Genomic DNA, 22,251 nt, shown 5'->3' with positions numbered 1-22,251 from the left:
CTGTCAATGTTAAATTAGGCCTTGATGTTTTTATTTATCAGATCACGAGTTTCACGTGCACAGCAGAGCTCAGAGTAACGCGCGCACATGGTTCCACCTGAAAAATGGTCTTGTCAATATGATCCATCAGGACAGAGGGTAAATTAGGGTCATTGGCCTGACGTCGCAGAGACGAGCAGGCAGGTGGATCTCAGGTAAAACGTGACGTCACACTGATACTTTTGAACTCCTTGGCAGTAAATCCATAAAGGTGTGTAGTCTTTCTGCACAGGTAGCTGGGCAGTATTAAGTCTTAACCTTATACTAAAGCCTGAACAGGGGCCTAACATGCGCCAGGAGGTTTAGTCCAACCCAGTGAGAGTCATCCTACCCGCCGAACCAGGACACCGGTATGTACCCCAACTCCGAGTCGGTGAGACAACCGGCTCAGACGCTGTCAGTGAACGGTCAGTACATTCCGCCGCCCGCCTATGACTTTACTGGTTATCACCATCACGTCTCGGGAGTCGTTGACCCATCGACGACCACCTGGAACCCCATTTTTACTCCTCGAGAGGAATATCTGTACAACTTCCCGGGGTCAAGCCCCGGGCAGGTCAGCTTCACCTCCCCGGAGCTGAGCAGCATACATTCAGCCGCTGGAGGAGGGTCGCTCCCAACTTACAACTTTATCTCTGGACAGGACCCTTTCGCCAGCAGGAGGAGACCACCTGAGTCCATCAGACAGACACTGTCAGGTAGGACTTTAATTAACAACACTGAAAGTTCTAGACGTTATTGTTTGATCCACTGCAGTATTCATATTAAGATGTATTTATACATTTTAGCATAAGTTGAGCAGACCTGTTCCTTCTTTGACATATACATGAGTTATCAAATATCATTTTAAACATGCATATACTGGCTGATCTAATGACTGATCATGCATCAGATACCCCAAATGTCAACTCCTTAAGCTGACAGGAAAAGCATAATCTTGATAACACCTTTAATGATTAGACAGACCTTACAGTGCAAACACATGACAAACTATGGTGAAACAGGGGATCAGATGACAGACATGGTAAAACACATTTTCTTAGATGGCAAAAATGTCAATATGTAGTATAAAGTTAGGCTAGCCACACATAACATTTATCAAGCTGTTCACCACTCCCTTCCAACAGTGTGTTTTGAGATGTCAGTGAGGCCATGAAGTCTGCACAGAGAATCACTTCCCACCTTCTCTGTCAAGTGGGTGACTGCAGTGGTGACAAAATGGATAGATAACAATGACTGTGCAGGAAGTATGCAGACGTCAAACCAAATCGGCTCTAAAGGCAAACCCTCAACTCCTACATGTGTCTGTGTGTTCGATCAATGCTGTCACTTAGTCAAATTTTCTAATCAATAACTCTCACAGTGTGTATGCACATGTGAACATTTGTGTCAATGAATAGCTGCCTGTGTAAACACCTATGTAAATATCTCTCACCGTGATAAGGGGAGCCACTGATTCTAAGCAAATGGGAGTCTTTGCATTAGTTATATTTAACATGATTGATAGAGTTGATGAGGATTTAAGTGGCGCCTGAACTTGAACATGGCACCAGACATGTTTGACCACTCTGCATGTGACTCACTGACACATTAATTCCTCTTTGCACTACAGGAAGGGAGGAAGATGCATGAAAGGATAGCACGCCTTGAGTATTTACTTAATCATCCAAAGTTGTGTTTATTTTTTTACTAATCCAGGACTGTTTTGTGTGATTCAGGAGGGAAAACTCGGACTAAGGACAAGTACAGGGTGGTGTACACTGACCACCAAAGGCTGGAGCTGGAGAAAGAGTTTCAGTACAACCACTACATCACAATGAGGAGGAAGGCCGAGCTGTCGATGGCGCTCAGCCTCTCAGAAAGACAGGTGAGAGAAGGAAGTGGGACAGTAAAAGTGTGACAGAAGGAAAAGAAACTTGGCAGTTCAAGGGCATTTTGATGTCAAGTGTTTCCTTAATCACTTAAATCAAGGCTATAAATTTGTTCTGGATATTGAAACCATTCAAAAACATGGTGCTACTTTTCTTTCTACAATTTCCTTCTGCAGATGGGGTTTGTTTTATACATTACATAACAAAACTGTAGCTGCATAACCCCAACATGTACTGCACAAAGGAAAGTTTGATGCATGGCAATAAGCTTGTCGGGAAGTGCTGCTTCTCCTTTTTAAAATGCACATTTATAGTTACTTTAAGTCATTTAGCAGATGTTTCTATCCAAAGCTATATACAAGTAAGAGAGCAATATCCAAGATTCAGAGCAGTTAGAAACTCAGGTCTATTTAAGAGTATTAGTAGAACAAGTACAGAAATGCAGGTAAGAACAGCTTACGTGTGAAGATAATTGATATTCTCTGAAGACATTAATGTTAAAAAGCATTTGTTTGTCCTGATAGCAGATGATGTTCATGAGAGAAAAAAATGGTTAAAAACGACCGAAGGCCTGTATTATGAATTATAGATATCAGGGTGAAGACCTTGCAGTCACTCTGCAGGTCCTTGTATTTGGACAGGAAGGAGTAGTGGAGTTTTGTGAATAGTGGAGTGATACATGTGCTTTCTGACTGCTCAAACATCAGACGTGTTCCCATGTTCTGGACCATTTGTAGGGATTTTATTTAGCAAGCAGGGAGACCTGCTACAAGAGCACCATAGCACCAAGATCTGGGTGTCATAGTGAGCCAGACACTGCATGATCTTAGAGTCCATGATCGAGAGACAGGTGCAGCATAGCCAGAAAAGGACAGCTGGTCCATCATGACACTGAGGTTTCTTTCATCATTTTAAATGTCTGCCCAGACAGATCAGTGGTTTGACTCATTTTTCTTCCCTTTGTGTAATTTACATGTTTAATATTTTAGTTGTTTGGAAAATGAAAAAAGCTGCTCAAATTAAGTTAAAACCAAGTGAGCATGAATGAATAAAGAAACAAGCTCTACAAAATTAATTAATGGTAATGCTGTTTTTCTGTTTTGTATATGTACTGTAAATGGAATTGTAAATGTAGTTTGCTAGATGTGGTGTATGAATGGACTGTGTTGTGAATGTATGTGCTATAAGTTTGTGAGAGACCTATGATCTGAGGGTGGTGGTGTATGGATGAGTTTTTAAGATGTGACAAAGCGTTTGTATTTTATACTGTGTATTTTGCGTTCGTTGTTTTTATAAGATGTGGTGTTGCTGGATTTTTTTCTCCAGCAATGGGACAAAGGATGGAAATTAGCACTGGCTATAATCCTGCATATTTACAGGTATGGGATTTGTCCCCCAGGCCTCTGTAATCAATATGCATTGTCCCTTTATTAAAATAATAAACAAACAAACAAACAAAATAATACAGGAAGACAAACTAGAATATAAATCACATTAAGTTAAGCAGCATAACCGACTTAAAACAGAAAACCACAAACAAGCAAAAACAGATCCAATGACAAAAATCACTACTTTTAAAAATGAAAATGAAATGGAATACAATGAATTGGAAGTCCTTTAAACTCTACACTTAATTAAATATTTATTGATGATAGGGACTCTCGGATTGCCCTCTCCACAGAGAGAAAGATACCATCCCGTAATGAAAAAACTTCTTGAGTTCATAAAACTAAGTGTAAAAGTGTAAAATAATAGATGCACGTTTACAGATACAACTTAATATTTTGAACACTGAAAGTCTATGAGAACAAATTTATTGGTGAAATAACACAAATAAATAAAACAAACTTTAAAATTCACACAAAACATGAAAAAAACAAAACTTGCCAGATGTATTTAAGATAAAACGCTTTCTCGTCCACAGTTCACTTCACATTCTACGCTGTTCACTAGCTGCCATGTTTGAGTTACTGTGTACGGGATAATAATTAAAAATCTACATTTTTCTTATTATCTATAATACAAAATCAAGCTAAAAAAAAAAGTGTACGTATGTGTGTATCATGTCAAATAACCATTACAGATCAGTACATTCTGTTTTTGAGTAACATAATGTACACTCTGCTAACCTTTTTAGAAGCAAAGTTGTTCATGTTGCCACGGTTACATGTCGATTTAATACTAACACAGCACACAGAAGCAGAGGATTCCTTTACAGATCTGTTTAAAGCACAACGATATACAGACAGGAAGTGTTAATGGTGAAATGCTGACTCCTGGTTTCATGTTGCCCTTCTTGTTTCTTCAGGCTGCTCGCAGCTCTGTGCAATACTTAAATCAACCAAAGTCTGAACTAACCAAAGCAGAAGTAAACAGTGTGGGGCAAGTGAATGCTGCCTCAAGCTATTATAGTTTAATACAAATGACTTCCATTATTAAAATTAACATAAAACATACTGTAAGTGGTTACCACAAGCTATTTTAAATAGTATTTTAAGCAACAAGCAGTAAGAACCTTTAAAGATATCTTGTGTTTGTGCACTTCAGGTGAAGATTTGGTTTCAGAATAGACGTGCCAAAGAGAGGAAGATCAACAGGAAAAAACTGCAGCACAGCCAGCAGGCCTCCACGACAACTCTAACCCCACCCGTGCTGGGTGGACATGCTGATGCCCACCTTACCACCAGTCCCAGCACCAACTCCAACATGATGTCTGATATCAAATCAGAAGAATACTAACTGGATTTCATATAAAAGACTGATGCAGTCTCTGATGTGTAAATAGTGTTTTGTTTTTTCTAAGTTGACCATTAATGTGTTTAAAACTGCTCCTCCTGCATTTTACAATGTGTACACTAATCAAGCCTTTTTAATACTACAATTAATAAAACATTGAGACACTACTTATTTTCATTTTTGAGGCATATGTGCCAATTTTTCATAACTGCTTAATGACAAGGAAACACAGTTTTTAGAAGCGTTTTGTTATCTTTTTTTAAATGTTGATGGATGCTGAGAATGTGATTACTTGTTAAGTATTAACTTGTAAAAAGAAAAGATTATTGTATCTCTTTCATTGCTCAAACTACACCTAACCTCAATATTTCCTAATCACAAAGTACATTTTGCAATTTTAGAGATGTATAGAAAATAGCCCCGATGTTTATCTTTTGGGAAGTAAAATTATGCCCCAGTTTGAAGGAAATGGAAAGTGGGTGTTAGCTGAAAAGAAAATTGTGTAAAAAGGGGAATTGTAAAAACTACAGATCTAGTGGCCGAGCACACTCAAACACTTAGTCTGAATGCTGTTTTTAAAGCTTTTTCTGTTGAAGCACAAGTTTAGAATATATAATGCCACTGAATATTAACCAACGCGAGTTGAGGATTAAGAAGAGGAACAAAGCTGCTTTACATAAGACATAAAGCAAATGTGCAGAAATGTTAACATCTTCTAAAAGAAAGAAAATTTGATCTGAGAGCACATTTTGTTAAGTTGGATTTATTAACAGAGGTATACCATGACATAACCTAAAATGTGTTTTTTTTTTTATTTAGCTAACAACCTTTTATTCTAGTAAGGTAAATGTGATAAGAGTGTTTAAAAATGGCCCTGGAAAAACAGATGTCAAGATGACATAATTTAGCCACATCCTGAAAACAGAAAGATTGCTCAACCAAATAACACGTGATGTTCTATCAGTGTAGCACAGGCATTCAGTTGTGAACCTGCAAACATCTTTAAGTAGAAAAAGACTTTCTTTCTCTGGAGTCTCTGAGTTTTGTTAAATGTTAAACTTTGAAATCTTGCTGTTGTCATTTTCTCAAGAAGATGTTGCAAGAAAAGCTGTAATTTATGAAAATAAAATTTACTTGACCAACAATCCGTGAAATCATGTTATCATGCGGTCAGTGTCAGTCTGTTGGGTCTCCAAAACACATGCAAACCTCAAGTGTTTCAGGTAAAGTTATTTTCAGACGTCTTGTTTGGACAGAAAAATGTGGGTTACTATTTTAAATAAAACGGTTATTCATGCAAGTGTATTTTCTGTTCATTCGTACAGACCATAAGACGCACTTTAACATCCTCTACTTCCTCTTCACTGCAGTGTGGAAAAAATAAGTCATCTTGATAATGCCACAAAAGAGGAACTAACTGTATACAGCAGTGAGAAACACCCAGCTAAGTGTGTGTGAAGACGCTAAGACCTGGTGCTTATATTACTTATTAAATAAGAACCATGATGAAGAACAAATAAAATAAAAACTCTTAATTTTCTTCTGTTGGTTGACTTGTGGACAAACTGTTACCCGAACACTACTTTCAGTTTAAAACTGGCAGCACTCAGGATGGAAGAAGTGGCTGCTCTGTTTTATGGTTTAATAGCTTTGGCATGGCAGGGCAACATCACCTGAAAGTGTGACGATAACAAAAAATCACCTGGTTTTCATGAGGATAAAATAAATGTTTAATAACCGTTCAGAGTTAAAAAGTCAAATTCTGACACAAAAGTCAATAATTTGTTGTCCACGTAATTACAGTAGAATACAGATTAAATCTGGCTGGAGAGTAAAAACCCTCAACAAAAAACAATCAGGTGGTTTCTTAAGGACACTACAGCTACAGGATCATAAACATATTTTATGGCACTATGAATCAGCTGAATAGTTGCTACCCTTTAACCCTAAACTATCAAATCAAAGATCAACAGTAACCTCGGTTGCTGATTAAACCCACTGAAAGCAAATTTCCAAACTTGTCAGGGAAAATTTGAGCACATGACCACATTACCGCTAAAATCAACAAGGAAAAAACTCAGCGATCATACATGACTACTTTGAATGGTTAGAGGACAATAGTAGATGTCATTAAAAAGAATTACAGGAAATTAAAAAGAAAAAACAGACATGAAAAAATAAATTCAAGCTAATTTTGTATTTTCTAACAATGGTTTTTGATGCAAATGTACTGAAGTTTTTTTTAGAAAGGTCCTCCTGATCGCTGACCCACACCCACACCCACACCAAACAGCTGCTGATTATATTACATAAAGCAGGAGCCTTAATAATCATTCTAAGGTGGTTCTTACTTGCATGTTTTCTTTTGATTTTTTTAAAGGAGCACAATGGGTCTGAGCTAAAGATTTATAAACAGTTAATAAACATGTCTGTGGTCTCAGTTTCTTATCTGTGCTGAGACGTTGCAAAGTTAACTAAATACGTCTGAGTGTGAGTCAAGTTAAAGATAAAGAGTCTGATTGACTCAGTCAATGCATAGTTGTACAATGTGATTTTTAAATGTTTAAATGATGCATGCACTCTTTCGTGCAGCTGATTCTGCAGAGGAGCCACAGCCATTATTACCTACTTCAACAGTCATGAAGCTTAGAAACAGCCGAACATCTACTGGTGTTTAGTCCAAAAAACTAAGGTAAAATGTCTTAGTTTTTCTCCTTCAAACTTGAAGGTGTGAACTAAAGTGAAAGAAATGATCTTTATCTGCTCCTCTCTGACAGGAACTTGCTAAAGAAGACCCTAGATATAAAGCCAATAATTAAATATAGAAACGATGACTTGATGTTCAAAGACAAAATCTTGGCTTTGTATCTGATAAGCTGTTAAATGTTGCTTTCTTGCAAACTGCATACTGAATTTATCAAAAATATTTTCTTTTCCATCTCTTGTAAAGACGAAAGGAACAGACAGAGCAGATACTTCTCATGTGTAGTTAATTCCCCTTTTTATTTAACACAAAGTCAATAAAGTAGAAGAATTGTTTCAGATTTCAGACACAGAATTAATAAGAAGATTTTGTGGTGTTATGTGGTTGTTTATGAAAAGGCTGCTTGTTATTAATCTCTGGATCTACGGAACCAAACCTAACTCACTTAACTCAACATTTGTCAAAAATGCTTAAAGCTCAGTGTTAAACTACTTTCTGAAAAGAAAAGAAAATGATTCAGTTTTGTGAGAAGCAACACTCAGACCTTATGAAAAAAGAAAGAAAAGAAAAACAGAAGTATTAACATCATGGAAACTTATTAAAGGTTCCTGTGCTAAAAATGAATTTGTGTAGTTATCTATCATATTCGAAACCTCAAGGAAGGTTATATCACTAATAAATCCCACACAAGCCGTAACTGAAGTTTACTTAAATCTATTTTAAATATGCAGCTACGGACCATCAACCCAAACAAATGAGTGAATATCTGCAAAATAATTAAATGTTAATATAAGTAAATGCAAACTTTCTTTTGTATGTATAAGTTAGCATGCCTGTAACTATAGAAGTAAATTAATGTTCATCAAACTACAATGTTGTTTTATTTAATCTTTTTTTTTTGTGCTTGAGGTCGTTACGTATCTAAAAATGAAACTTAGGTAATCAAGCCTGTAAATGAGAAACAGGAAAAACTATTACATCAAGGTTCAACTACAAACTGGTTAAACTTCACAAAAGAAAAAATTACAGTTCTATAAAGTCCTTTTTCATTCATGCATTTATTTTTATTTTGAGCATTTGTGACACAAATCACCGACGTGCAACAGCATCATACAGTTTTACTCAAAAATAATAAATGCAAATTTTCAATGCTGCAAAAGCAGTAGGGAGAAGAGAATTTATTTAATCCCGCCCCTTATCTCATCCATAGCTTTACATAATAAGTTTAAATACTCACACCTGTTTCCCAAACCTCAAACCAGAAGGCCTGAACCAGATTACAATAACTTATTTAACAGAATTTACAGTATTTACCAAACATGAGAAAATAAAATATAATGTACATTAACTAAAATATGCAAAAAATAGAAGAAAGGTACATTCTCAGTAATAAAGTAACAGTGGGCCATTATTTACGTTAAATAATAATTACATACCGACAAGGTAAGAAATGACAATACCACTAACAGTAAAGAACAGGTCCATCCCTGTACTGACCAAATCATACATATCTGTAGATATTCAGGCATTGTTTGTGCTGGAGATCCAGACTGTTCCAATATTTCACTCCATATACAGACACACTAAAACGCTCAGGAGATGTTCGAAATTTAGGTGAAATTTCCACGTCCTCTAAATGTAAAGATCTCCTGAATTGTGAAAATGTTTTGTATATTACTTGGTAGTAAATTGTTAAATGCTTTGAATAGAGTTATTAATGTATAACACTTTACAAGATCATTGATTTTTAACAGTTAGGACTCAATTAACAAATTATGAGTTGGTTCTAGAAACTCAGACTTTTTCTGTAGTATAACTACTGGATTAATTGGTAATTATTTCCCCACACTTCAACACATTCTGTTAAGTATAGGAGTACCAAAGAGCAGTATAAAGTACGGAGTGCATTAAGTATAAGTTCACTTTATTTATGATTGACAGGTTTTTGGATGGTTTTTACATGTCTGACGGGCTTTCCATAATAATTTACTGTCTGTTATAACTCCTAAAAATTTAGTTCTGATGCAAAATAAAAGAAAAACATAATATTTATGAGTTTCTAGTTTGTATTTTTTAAAAACATTCACGTTTTCTCTTCCCCTGCTGCAGTCTCTTTAAAACCAAGCCTACGTCATCTGTCTTTACGGACCTTCGCATACACACAGTCATCTGCTGCTGAGTCCGCTTGCAGAGGCCGCTCTGAAAACTTTACTTCACCATATTCCACCTCCACCTCCACCTTGTGCTCCACCTGCCTCTTCTTCTTCTGCACGATCCTGACATCAGCATAGGTTAGCTCCTGGTCATCTTCTTCCTCTGCTGGAAAAGAGTGATGCATATGAACGGTAAGTTGCTTTTAACGGTGGGAAAAAAAAGCGAACTGTGAAAGCACCAGGTCAGAGAAAAAGGAAGTTTTGCTCCATACCCTTGCTGTTTTTCTTTCTCTTCTGAGTACAGATGATTGCTACACCAACCAGTAATAAAACCACCAGTGCTGCGAAAACCCCTCCTATTACTGGTAACTGTTCTGTTTTAAAAGAAAAAGACCAAAGACAGATTTTTAATTCATCAGACACCGTGATGTCAATGAATGCGCTGGTATTTGCACTTACTAATGAAAGTGTTGTCATAGTTGGCAGATTTAGGGGAGGAAGAGGTATTAGTAGATGTTTTAAGTGGCTCTGTCTCCTTACTTTCAGTAACTGTTGTGGGGGCTGTTGTTGGTTCATCACACAGGGTTTTAGTTTCTTTATGGACCCACATTGATATGTGTGTCCCGTTGGAAGTGCAGTTGATAAATATGAAGCCTGAGAGCAAATAAAACAATAATTTATTAACTGACTGATTATTATGATCATCAGAAGTTGTTTTCATGACTTTCTCACTCACCGCAGGTAGATCTGTCCTCCTCTTTGGAGACAGAACTGACTTGATTCCTGACTGAACAGACCAGACGTCCTGAGACATTTTGTTTCAGAGTGATGACGTTTGTCTCATTATTTCCAGAGAGGAGCTCAGTGTCTCTCAGTGTGTGTCCACCCAGAGTCCAGCTGTACTGAAGACTGTCCCCTCCATTAGGGGAGCAGGACACCTTCATCTCTCCCTGAGACAGACACTCAGAGACCAGCTGGACAGAGGACACAGGAGCTGAGAGAAACACACGGATGGCTTTTAATATTGGAAATAAACCTGTGTAATTATTTAAATGAAGGATCAGGGAGGCTCAGAACACCAGTATGTACAGAATATGATGTTATATAGACCATCAGCACAATGTGGGATTTACATCTATTAATGTCTAAATTCTTTAGGTAGAAAGTAGTTATTTACCTTGAACAGTCAACTGGAGAGTCCTTGTTCTTGTTAATCTTCCATGTGAATCAAACATTTCAAGTTTATATTCACCACTGTCACCCCTGTTTATGTTATTGACCCTTAACGTTCCATTACTGGGAATAAAGAGCGATCTGTTTTTCATTTTATTTAATATAGTTTCATTATTTATCCATCTGAGTATGTTCTGTCTTTCTTTTTTCCAGACAAATGCAGGTATTTCTGAGGTGTCGTCCATCAGCCGGAAGACCACAGTTCCTCCCAAAGCTCCATAACACTGAGTTTCATTCTGTCTGCCATCACAGTAAGTTTCCACACCTGGATGTTTTTTGTTATCAGAAGAAAAGAAAAGAATATTTATTTTTAACTTTCAATTTTTCCTACAGAAGCATGACAGCAGTCTTTTAATAATATGCAGACATTAAGCTAAAAATGTTTTTGTAGCAACTATGTCTTTGTTAGACCAAATTATGCTAACAAGTATTTATTGTCGTAGAGCTGAATGTTACGCAGGTCTGTGATGGAAAACTTTTAAGGTTCATGCTGCATCACTACTTTAACTTTAAGATGAGACCATTTTTAGAAAAGGTATCTTAGTATCTGCGTAGGACAACAACAAATACATATAATGAAATTAATTATTACAGAATAACACTCAGCTGCATCTGCATGAAGGTTCTGTTGTTTCTGCTTCATCACTGTCATGAACCATTCTGGCAATTCACACTTTTATCACATATACGATGCATTTAGTTTCACAAAATTATTTAAAACAGAAATCTGTTGATTTAAAAACGACAAAATTAATCATTAAGTTTTAGTCTATTTAGTATTATACTCAATATACTTATAATCAAGAATGTTTTTTTTAAAACTCTAAACGTAGTAACAAAACATCTGAATTAAAAAGTAATTAATTTCAATGCCATTCAGTCCTATCAGCATTATTTGCTGTTTATTTTGTTATAATTCATCTGTCATCTTTATTTTAATTTAATGTAAATTTAAAACACTAGAAATACTTCACATTAGTAACATAAAGTTAAAATAAATAAGATTAAGTCAGAATCAGTTCAAATAATTCTCAGAGTTGGACTAAATAAAACAGATTTTTAACAGAATTGAGGAAAAATTTAAATAAAGACAAAAGAAGAAGTTAAAAATGAAGAAGTGGAAGAAACAAACTGGAAAAAACACAATGAGCTGTTAACATTATTGAGGAACATTATCTTTACTGCATGTAATCCAGTCATGAAACTGCAATGAAAACATTTAATAATGTGCTGCATGTAGAAGTTGAACAGCTCACCATGAGAGACTGTGAGCAACATCAGCAACAGTCCAACCACAGCTTCCATGTCTCCTCTGGGTTCAGCTTCTGTTGATCCCTCAGCTGCTTTCAGACTTTTTACCCGTAAACCAACATGTGTGTTTTGCTCTGAAAACTCTGCAGTGTGTCCTGCTAGCAGACCGTCTCAGAGGAGAATGTGAGATCATTCTTTTAATCATCCTCTTCTTCAGAAAGAGGGAGAAAGGAAGTGATTTGAGTTTTTACTTCCTCTTAAAGCCGACAGCGTGACAGACTGCGTGTGTGTTAAACTCTGAAAAGGAGATGGAAACTATCTAAATTTGTAGTGAAACAGGTTTTGAGAACGAAAGCTGATATTTATAAATACGTCCATATTCATTATGTGAGATACGAAAATATGATGGGAACGCATAAAAAAATAGAAAGAATGAGTTATTTTTCTTACCTGTTTATATCTGATAACAGGTCACAACTGATTAAATGCAATTTAAAGTCATAAACATGTAAAATCAAGATAAAACTGTGTGGGTAAGTTAAACATTACATTTAAATAAAATGTATTTGCACTGTAATTATACATTACTACATGAATAAAGAATAAAGTATTAATTATATTTTAAACACATTGTCAACCTCTCTGTACGAAGTAACACAGTAATACAGCCTCAGACTTTATTAGTCAGCTTATAGTTAAATTTTTAAAATTATGACACTGAATTTATTTTTTTGTCTAATTAAATCATATGTAAGATAAGAAGATATAAATGATACCATGTAATTATATACATCATCTAAGTAATGGCCCTAAGTTGTTATAGAAAGATAATAATTAATATAAAACTCTTCCACTCTGTTTCTTTAATAAATGAAAAGTTACAATCCAATAAACAATGTATTCAAGGGACTTTTTTTCTATTGTGTCCTTTTTTTAAGCTCTTCACATCATCAGCATGTTATCCCAGTGTAACTAATCGACATCATAAATCAGAATACAACTTTTATTTCTGTCATCAGTCTGGATTCTGATGATGGCAAATATTAAACATCTTGCAGCTTATTTGCATTCATGATCAGTTAAACTAAGTTTAAAACTTCTTGCTTCAATGATGGTCTTTACAGTATTGCAGCTATTTTTGAAGTTCATCATTGTCGATTCTACGCCTCTTTAAAACTATCAAACCAGATTTCCCGACCACAACAATGTCATGTTTATGTAATCGTTGCCATGGCATTTTGTTTTCTCATTAATAGCAGAAAGTTATGAGGGGCTGAAATGTGAAGTCTTTAGCCATCCCTTTCTTTAAGACATCGTCAGGAGACATGAAGGTAAATACAGTATAACAGGTAAAAACAGAGTTTGTATCATCTTAATGAACTTTAAAATCAGCAGCTAGCTACCTCAAAGGATGTTTTAAATCTCTTCTTTGTATGTAATTTATTTTAAAATCTTTCCCCCTGCTTACAAGTTAGCCAGCTAACACTGCATAAACAATCTGCTTAGACATGACAAACTGATGGTGACTTTGTAAACATAATTAAGTTTCATTTAGACAGATTTTGTCTTCTGGTTTTAGACCGTATCGTCTTTCACTGTCTTCTTTCTGAGACGATCTTAGATCTTTATGGGTCTGAAATAACATTAAAACCTTCTGTCTTTAAGGCAAGTGACCATAGTGATGCTAGATTTGATCACCTTATCTCAACATGACTGAATCTAACAAGTGTTGAAGTTCATGCAAATCGTATATGATTTCATTACGTTTCCCTTGGCAACATGGATTTATTTAATTCAAATTATATCTTAGACTGTCAGCATTAAAAGAAACTGTTTCACCCTTTGAGTACAGCCATCTATGCTATGAGTTACTTTTCCACCTTCTGTCACTGTCCAACTGTCAGTGGAAAACACACATTAACAACATATACCATTAAAAAGGTAGAAGACTTCTTATTGCAGGCATTTTAGTGCATAAAGTTTGTGCTGCTCTCCAAATTTAACATAATGCTGCTGTCCAAATGTGTCTACATAAAGAGAACATGTAGCCTCTCATTGTTCTGTCCTACAGTGTGTTTTAACAGTGTCAACAAAAATAAAATTGTATAAAATGACATGGTTCTCTATATCTGAGATTATAAATGACCCTATGTAGAAAAAACGGGATCTCTCATGTAGCCTGGCTCTAGCTGAATTTTTCTCTAAAATAATTCTAATAAAGTTGTATATTATTATTTAACTCATTTTATTTTGTGCATAGATGTTATTAACAAGCACTTAATCTCTAATGTAAAAGGGGCGCATCAATACTATGACTGTTGCTGTATAAACCTGTGTAGACCATTAACGTTAATAATTTTTATATATAACAAATGGGGCTTTCCGAAGAGAACCTTTCCTACCACAGCTTAGTGTGAGGTGTTACATGTGTTGTTTTTAGGTTTTTAGATATTTATCTCTAGTGTTGCACTTTGTAACTGATGGTGAAACTGCTGCACGTCATGGCTGGGTCTTCAGCTGTTGACGTTCTATCCTGAACACTGACTGATCCGTGTGTAACGTGGATTGTGTGGATTATGTCCCGTCCTTTGTTGCGACTCATGTGTGTAAAGTGAATTACCCCTTGGGGATAAATACAGTGTTCTGTATCTGACACTGAATCTGAATCTAATATTTGTTGCTACAAAGTTCAGCAGGTTTCAGATATAATATTTAAAGTTTCAATACATGTGATGTTGTTAAAACTAAACTTTCAAAGGCCGACTGTCATTTGGGATTTATTGCATGATGTTAATTTCAAATATCGACATCAAAGATAGATATATTAAAGTATAACTTATATCCAACAATAGTAGTTTTAGTCATTTATTTTATTGTTGTCTTTAATATTAGTACTTGTAATAAACAGCATTGTATGAAGTGCATCTAATTCCAGATTTTGCCCACTCTTAGTCCATTCTTAATAGAAATTTAAATGATCAACAGGAAGAAATGTATATTTTAACTGGAGTTAAAATACTTTTCTTTGTTTTCTGGTGAAGCCAGTTGCAGTTTGACCTCATGCATATCCTACTGAGCCATTAATGAACTAAACTAATCAAACACAATAGATTACACTTACCAGCAATGTCCCTCTGGTTCATTTGTAACAACAATAAATCACCTTAGAGGTGCTTTAAAAAATGTTTTTGCTTTTTGCTTGCTTTTCCACAAACAAACTGAAATGTTAAATAAAATAAAAGGTGTGTTTTAATAGACTGTATTAGTAGACAAAGAAATGCATTTACTTTACTAGTGGACGATCATTTTGCACCGAGTTTCATATTTTAGTTTTCTGGATCTCAGTATAAAAGATGCAGTAAGATCTGATCTGCTGAAATCCTTATGCTTTCCTCTATGACTGGAAACTGTAATTTCTAATAGCCTTAAGAAATTCCCAAAGAACAGCCTGTGTTATTAATGCTTAATGGTATATTTCTGTATTTAAGTATACTTGAAACCACTGAGACCATAAACTCATGTTACTAAGGAAGTGGATAGAGTGGGAGTCGTAATGTTCTCTCACTGGTCATTAGACCGACATTTTGTTTAAGGTTTCCTGCATTGTCTTCTGTTCTTCAGTGTAAATACAAAAACAACTAACAATGATTTATTTATTTGTTATACATCATGTTATTTGCTGACTTTTGGAAAAACTACTGGCCTCATCAGCAGCAGTAAATTAATAAACTTGCCAAAGTAAACAAGTTAAGCTTCAGGTGAGCTTAAAGTTTGAGCTTTAAGTGTCACACAGACATTTCTTTTAAAACCTGACTAAAAAGGGCATTGTGTTACGGTGAGTCAGACGGGCAATGGTTTCAGGACCCCCAGGTGCTGACACTGAACAATCATACGACAGAAAAGGTTAATTAGGTAAAAGGTTTTAATGGAAGGTTGAGTTGAATCTGGAGAACAGTTTTAATCCAAGTGCAGGAACCAGGGACCACAGTGGTTAATGGCTGACTGGACAGAATGGATGGCAGGCAGGCAGAGCGTTGAGTGGAGCCGGCTAGAGCTGGAGAGGGCAGTGAATCAGAGCAGGAGGGAAATAATCCAGGAGATTGGTGTGGCTGGCAGGGCTGATGGAATCCGAAGAACCAGGAATCTAGACATAAGACAAGGTCATGAGACACGAGCAGGATTAAGGCAGAAAACTAGAGAGGCCACGATATACCAGGTTAGCAACTGGACGATCTGGTGAGGAGGGTAGAAAGGTCCGGTGTCTAAATACTGTGGTAATTGATGAGTGGATGAGATCCTGGTGTGGAGATCAGCCAAGGTGAGGTGATTGCTGCCTTGGTAATTCTCCTGGCCGGGAACAATCATGACACACAAGACAGACAGAGGGAGCCAGAAACACACACATGGGAGACAGACAGGAACCCTAACACATTGCCATATATATGCTGAACCTATAACCTTCCCCAGAAGAGGTCACATGTGCAGTTTAAGAATTAAATATGTTTTTACTAATTCCCTTTATGATGATAGTCTCCATAAGCAACACATATTATCAACTGAAAGAAGATGTAGAATGTACATTAAAGCTGACGCTACAAACTAAACTGTGCAGCGAAAGTAGAACAATCTATATGTGTAGCGTTGCCATGGTAATGGCTAGATGCATTCAGCCAGTGTTGCCATTAATACATAAATATGTTTGTTTGCTTGGTTGTGATTTCTTGCCAAATGCATTTGGCGCTTTGATGGTATAGGTAAGAAAACTGATGGACTGTTGGTATTTCTTACACATAATATTTAATTAATAACGTATCATTGACCATTTAATTTGCACTTGTTGAGTACCATGTTTAAATGCATGACATTTAATGGTCATTGGTTGTGGTTTTAAATGAACAGTTAATAATGGCAGAGTATAATATGACAGTTTCTGTGGTCAGAAGTAAAATTAAATAATTTTTTTCTTACCCAGTTTAATGTTGCTTTTAAAACATCTTTAAAGCCCTCCATGATGTGATCATCCAGACAGAAGCAGGCACCACATGCAGTTGAGATGTTAAAGTTAAAGTCCCAAAACAAAACTTTGGCTGATTTACTCAGTGACAAGCTCCCTAACAATGGCTCATTCACCATCCGTCTTACATCTCTTTGATGAATCAGCCATGGTGTGTGTTCAGAACAACCAGTGTGATGGTATCCAGTCCTGGCGAGTGACACGGTGCGTAAAGTGAAACTCAGCTGTTACGTGACATGGCATCCCAGAAGCAACGTTGTGAAATGTAGTTTCTCAGCTTCGGGACACTGCTGGGCCACGATGGCTCCACGAATGTAGATAATAAACTTTACTAGTCAAGATATTTTAAAGTCAGAAAGTTACATGGTGCTGCACTAAGAATTGGACAAAGAAGATTTTTGAGATGTGAGATTGTGAGATGATGTGTTTAAAGAAAGCAAAAATATTTTACTAAACATTAACGTTTTACTTTCTGTTCTCTGTCAGGATGTTCCCTCACTGCTTCAATAATGTTGAGAAAAGGACTCTGGAGATGCTTCATCACTCCATGAGACCTGTTATCAAAGATTTTCAGTCCAATTCTTGTGTCACCTGACATACCTCATCATTTTTACCTGTTTGCCTTCAAAAATAGCGTCTTGCCAGCCATCTGTATAGTAAACTGTAAATGGTTTGGCTGAAGAGTCAGCTCTCTGGTGGATTTTCTTTTTTTTTTTTTTTTCAATTGCTTAGGGACATCAAATTCAGATACTGTTCATCTGCTGTAGATGTAGTCCTGACATTTCCTCTTTTATCCTCCACTTATCCAGCTTACTCACAATTTTAATGACACTGCTCATCGTTTCAACATATTGTAAGTTTTCATTTAATAGGTCTTTGGGAAACACTGGAAACACTATTTTGTTCCCATAAAGCTGTTTTATTTATGTCATTTTGAATAGATGCAACTGAAGGAACTGGACAAATCGACATGTTTTTGGGACAGGCTGCCTGTAAAAGAGCAAACAAGCTTTCAAGCTTTAGCAAAACAAGCATGTCAAGTATGTAAACTATTTAGTTAAGTCAAACACAAAATGTGCTTTTAATTCTGAACAATATAGTTGAATCATTTTTTATATCTCACTCAGAGTAGGAAGATAAACACTGCAATGTAAGGCATTATAAATGGTACTGTGTTCTTGTCTAAGCTTTTTAACATTTATGGTTTTTCCAGACAGGAAGTGAGATTTCTAAAAGAAGAACAAATTCATCACATGGCATGACAAACCAATTAATTATCTGCTGATAAAAGTAAAAACTAGCTTAGATAAATAACAAATAACCAAAACAAAACCTCATAGCTAACTTCATTATAACACACATGCAAAATAATTAGGACGATGTCAGAAAATGGAGGGAATAAAGTGAATCCAAGAAGCCTTGATGAGGTAAAAATAATGAAGCGCTCACCGTGACAGACTCCAAGGAGCATCAGCAACAACCCAAGTACAGCTTCCATGTCTCTTTGCTGTTCAGTGTTTGTTGCTCAGCCAGGTAACTTTATCACCGTACACTATCTTACACTCAACAGTGTGAAATGTCTTGTGTTGCTGACAAGCCTCAGAAGATGTACTGTGCATGCTGTATGTGGAAACTTGTAAAAGAAAGTAAACACACTGTGGTAAATGTTCGACTCAAGAAGGTACCAGAGTAACTAAAGCATGGTATTCATTTCTGCTCTTTTTCAGTCTGTCTCTCTATAATCATGCCTCTTGAGTTGTTTCTTTTTCCTTTTTATTTATTTATGTTTTTTAAGATCTTGTGGGTCTTGCGGGCTTCTTTTTAGGTGTAGCCGAACAGGAAGAGGATCAGAGAGAGAAGGAGTGACATCCTGCAACAGGTCCTAGGACAGGGATCAAATCAGCTGGGGGGTGCTTCCGGGCTCTTGGGACACTGGGCCTATCGTTCTGGCTCCCCTGGATGGCTGGTGCCTTGCGGGGTCGGCGGCTGCTGATCGTGGCCTGTTGTGCCCTGTGGCCATGGGGGCCTTCCTCTGCCACCCTCTGGGTGGATCCGGGTAGTCTTCGTGGTGGGGTGGCTTGGGTTCATGTTCTGGGATTGCTGCTGATCGCCAGGTCTCTGGGCCACCCTCATCTCCTTTTCCCTCCGTTGAGGCATAGTTGCATTTGCACGATCACACTGATTTGTGATCACTCCTCATTCCTCATACTCTGCATGCTGACACAGTCACTGAGTTGTCCAGTGGGTTTTACATTAAGAGCTACTTCTGTTAAAGTCCCAAAACACAACGTTTTCCTGATTTACTCAGTGACAAGCTCCCTAACAATGGCTCATTCACCATCCATCTTACATCTCTTTGATGAATCAGCCATGGTGTGTGTTCAGAACAACCAGTGTGATGGTATCCAGTCCTGGCGAGTGACACAGTGCGTAAAGTGAAACTCAGCTGTTACGTGACATGGCATCCCAGAAGCAACGTTGTGAAATGCAGTTTCTCAGCTTCGGGACACTGCTGGGCCACGATGGCTCCACGAATGTAGATAATAAACTTTACTTTAAAACAAGTCAAAACATTTTTAAAGTCAGAAAGTTACATGATGCGGCACTAAGAATCGGACAAAGAAGATTTTTGAGATGTGAGATTGTGAGATGATGTGTTTAAAGAAAGCAAAAATATTTTACTAAACATTGATGTTTTACTTTCTGTTCTCTGTCAGGATTTTCCCTCACTGCTTCAATAATGTTGAGATAGGGACTCTGGAGATGCTTCATCACTCCATGAGACCTGTTATTAAAGATCTTCAGTCCAGTTCTTGTGTCACCTGACATACCTCATCATTTTTATCTGTTTGGCTTCAAAAAATAGCCTCTTGCCAGCCATCTGTATAGTGAATTGTTGACGGTTTGGCTGAATGTTTTTTCAAATGCTTAGGAACACCAAATTCAGATAATGTTCATCTGCTGTAGATGTAGTCCTGACATTTCCTCTTATCCTCCACTCATTTAGCTTACTCACTATTTTCAAGACACTGCTCACCGTTTCAATATATGACAAGTTTTCTTTGGGAAACACTGGAAACATTATTTTATTCTCAGAGAAGTGTTTTGTTTATGGCATTTTTAATGGATGCAACAGAAGAAATTGGAAGAAATGATGTGTCTTTGTGACAGGCTGCCAGTAACAGAGCAAACAAGCTTTATTGTCTCTCAGTGGAGTGGTTGTTGGTGTCATTCTTTCATTTCTATGTCACCTATCAAAGTGTCCTTTGGCAACAGAATGAACCCTCTTACTTTTTCAATAGCGCTCCTGTTTTGTATAAATAGTTATGTATTCTCACATTGTTTTACTCTTTCCTGTTAAATGACAGATCACCCATAGACACAACTAAGGATCATAAATTACAGGGAAACATGATTACATTGAATTGTTTTCAACTCAGTTTCTTTGCTAATTTTTGGGAATTTAAACAAAAATGAGGCAAGACAATATGATTTGTGTAGCACATTTTATGTACAAGACAATTCAAAGCTACTTTACATTGAACATTAAAAGCATTACAGCAGGTTGCAGAAAGGTCAATAAAAGGTATATAAAAGAACAAAGAAAAACAAAATCATATTAAGACATAATTAAAAATAGTGTGCAAAAATCTTAAAGTCTTATTTCAATTATGTTATTACATTTTATTTCCACAGTTTTCATTAATTCAGTCACATTAACCAATCAAAGCTGAGAACGTATCTACACATATCCTGTAAGAGTTGTTTTGAGATGGGCTTCCTTATTGAACAAAGACAAGATGGTCTCCACAAATCTCAGCCTGAAAAGTAATGCTTCACAAAATGTCTGAATAATCATACAAACCTTCCTTAAAGACAGAATACAATCCACACAAAACTAACAACTGATTTTAATATTGTGAATTTAAATAAAGGAAACAAAAACTGAATGATGCGTGTTTATTTGCTACTTTTCTACACACAATGGTTAATATGAAGCTTACGGAGTTCGTGCTTCCTAACAAAATGACCCAGAAAAGAGACGAACGCCAGTTTAACAGTAGAGGGAAACCTCACACCTGCTGATGATGGACTTTATGTTTATTAGTACAGTGTGTGATGAAAAGGTCAGGGTTACAGAGAAGCATTTTAAACAAAGCAATTACAAATCAAACGTAATCCTGATTTCTTTAGATAAATACAGAAAATCAGCTCATTTAAAGCAGTTGATTCATTAATACTGTTAACAAATTAGCTTTATATAGCTCAGTCTTTTCTGAGTGAAACCCCATGAAGGCTGTAAATATAATGCATCATTCATTTTAAACAGCTGAAAATTTTCGCTTTGCATTAGCCTATAAAAGTAGAAAAAGCTCCCACAAAGCCGCCACATTATCATGTCTGTCGCTGTTTTTACAAAGATGAGTCAACAAACTGATAAAAACATCTGTAATTGTTTCAAGTTGCAGAACGTCTCATTTCAACCATCAGAACAGAGTCCTCTAGATTCACAGCAGATCTTTCAGCTTTTTCACGTTTCTTTTTTTTCCATGTGAAATAGACAGAAATACCAATTAATAGAAGAATCACCACAATTGTACGTAAACCACATATGAGCAATGGAGAGGAACCTGTTCAGGGAGACAGAATTAATATCAGGTTAGAAGTGGAGGCGCTTTTTATATACTTTGATAATATTTATTTACTATAACATGAACCTTCTCTGAGAGTCACAGTTTGATTGCAGGAAGAGTTATTAGTGGATGTTTTAAGTGACTCTGTGTCCTTATCCACAGTAACTGTTGTTGGTTCATCACACAGGGTTTTATTTTCTTTATGGACCCACATTGATATGCGTGTCCCGTTGGACGTACAGTCAATAAATATGAAGCCTGAGAGCAAATAAAACAATAATTTATTAACTGACTGATCATTATTATCATCAGAATAAGCAATTTTAAAGACACTGCTCACCGTTTCAATATATCCTCCTGACTACCAGTAGTATAAATTTGTCCCTGTGGAGGACATTTGTAAAGCTGAATATCTCCATCCCCCTGCACGCTATTAAACCCACTCATTTTGTTCTCTAAAAAGGACATCCAGGGCTTTTGAATGGTACCACATTTATAGGGGTGGGGCTTTGGGAACATCCTGCTTTTCCTCAAGGAAAATGGCATTCATTACCACAATCACATTTCATAAGAAGAGGAAAAGTAAGTGCATAACTTCTTTTTGTGCAAATGTAGT

At 36.4% G+C, this 22,251-nt stretch overlaps 2 protein-coding genes across 16 annotated transcripts in view; one reads left to right on the top strand and one right to left on the bottom strand.

Annotated features, from left to right (window-relative positions):
• Positions 1–265: 265 nt before the first annotated feature.
• On the top strand, positions 266–5,939 carry cdx1a (caudal type homeobox 1a). Its single transcript, XM_041989414.1, has 3 exons — positions 266–737; positions 1,758–1,906; positions 4,458–5,939. The coding sequence occupies exons 1-3, from the start codon at positions 392–394 to the stop codon at positions 4,647–4,649; spliced, it is 687 nt and encodes a 228-aa protein (XP_041845348.1). The 5' UTR covers positions 266–391; the 3' UTR covers positions 4,650–5,939.
• A 2,452-nt stretch (positions 5,940–8,391) lies between these two features.
• Positions 8,392–22,251, bottom strand: part of LOC121643214 (matrix-remodeling-associated protein 5) — a 39,464-nt gene continuing 25,604 nt past the window's right edge. For 6 of the 15 annotated variants that reach the window (XM_041990502.1, XM_041990505.1, XM_041990513.1 and 3 more), the window contains 2 exons: positions 21,720–21,893; positions 20,466–21,632 (listed from right to left, as the gene is read on the bottom strand). In XM_041990502.1, the coding sequence (XP_041846436.1) occupies positions 21,460–21,632; positions 21,720–21,893 (347 nt within the window). In that variant the 3' untranslated portion in view covers positions 20,466–21,459. Of the gene's footprint in view, positions 9,670–9,775; positions 9,878–9,962; positions 10,158–10,239; positions 10,498–20,465; positions 21,633–21,719; positions 21,894–22,251 lie in introns of those variants that run through there. The other 9 variants (XM_041990507.1, XM_041990518.1, XM_041990504.1 and 6 more) reach the window with 7 other exon arrangements.

The sequence above is a fragment of the Melanotaenia boesemani genome, chromosome 7, assembly GCF_017639745.1.
Source record: "Melanotaenia boesemani isolate fMelBoe1 chromosome 7, fMelBoe1.pri, whole genome shotgun sequence".
Lineage (NCBI taxonomy): Eukaryota > Metazoa > Chordata > Actinopteri > Atheriniformes > Melanotaeniidae > Melanotaenia > Melanotaenia boesemani.
This window is presented reverse-complemented; position numbering and strand designations above follow the sequence as displayed.

What these genes read in the sequence shown, in the direction of transcription:
- cdx1a (XM_041989414.1), top strand. Translation starts at nt 392, where the DNA reads ATGTACCCCAACTCCGAGTCGGTGAGACAACCGGCTCAGACGCTGTCA. An exon ending in CATCAGACAGACACTGTCAG is followed by an intron (nt 738 to 1,757) that starts GTAGGACTTTAA and finishes TGTGTGATTCAG; the next exon opens with GAGGGAAAACTCGGACTAAG. An exon ending in TCAGCCTCTCAGAAAGACAG is followed by an intron (nt 1,907 to 4,457) that starts GTGAGAGAAGGA and finishes TGTGCACTTCAG; the next exon opens with GTGAAGATTTGGTTTCAGAA.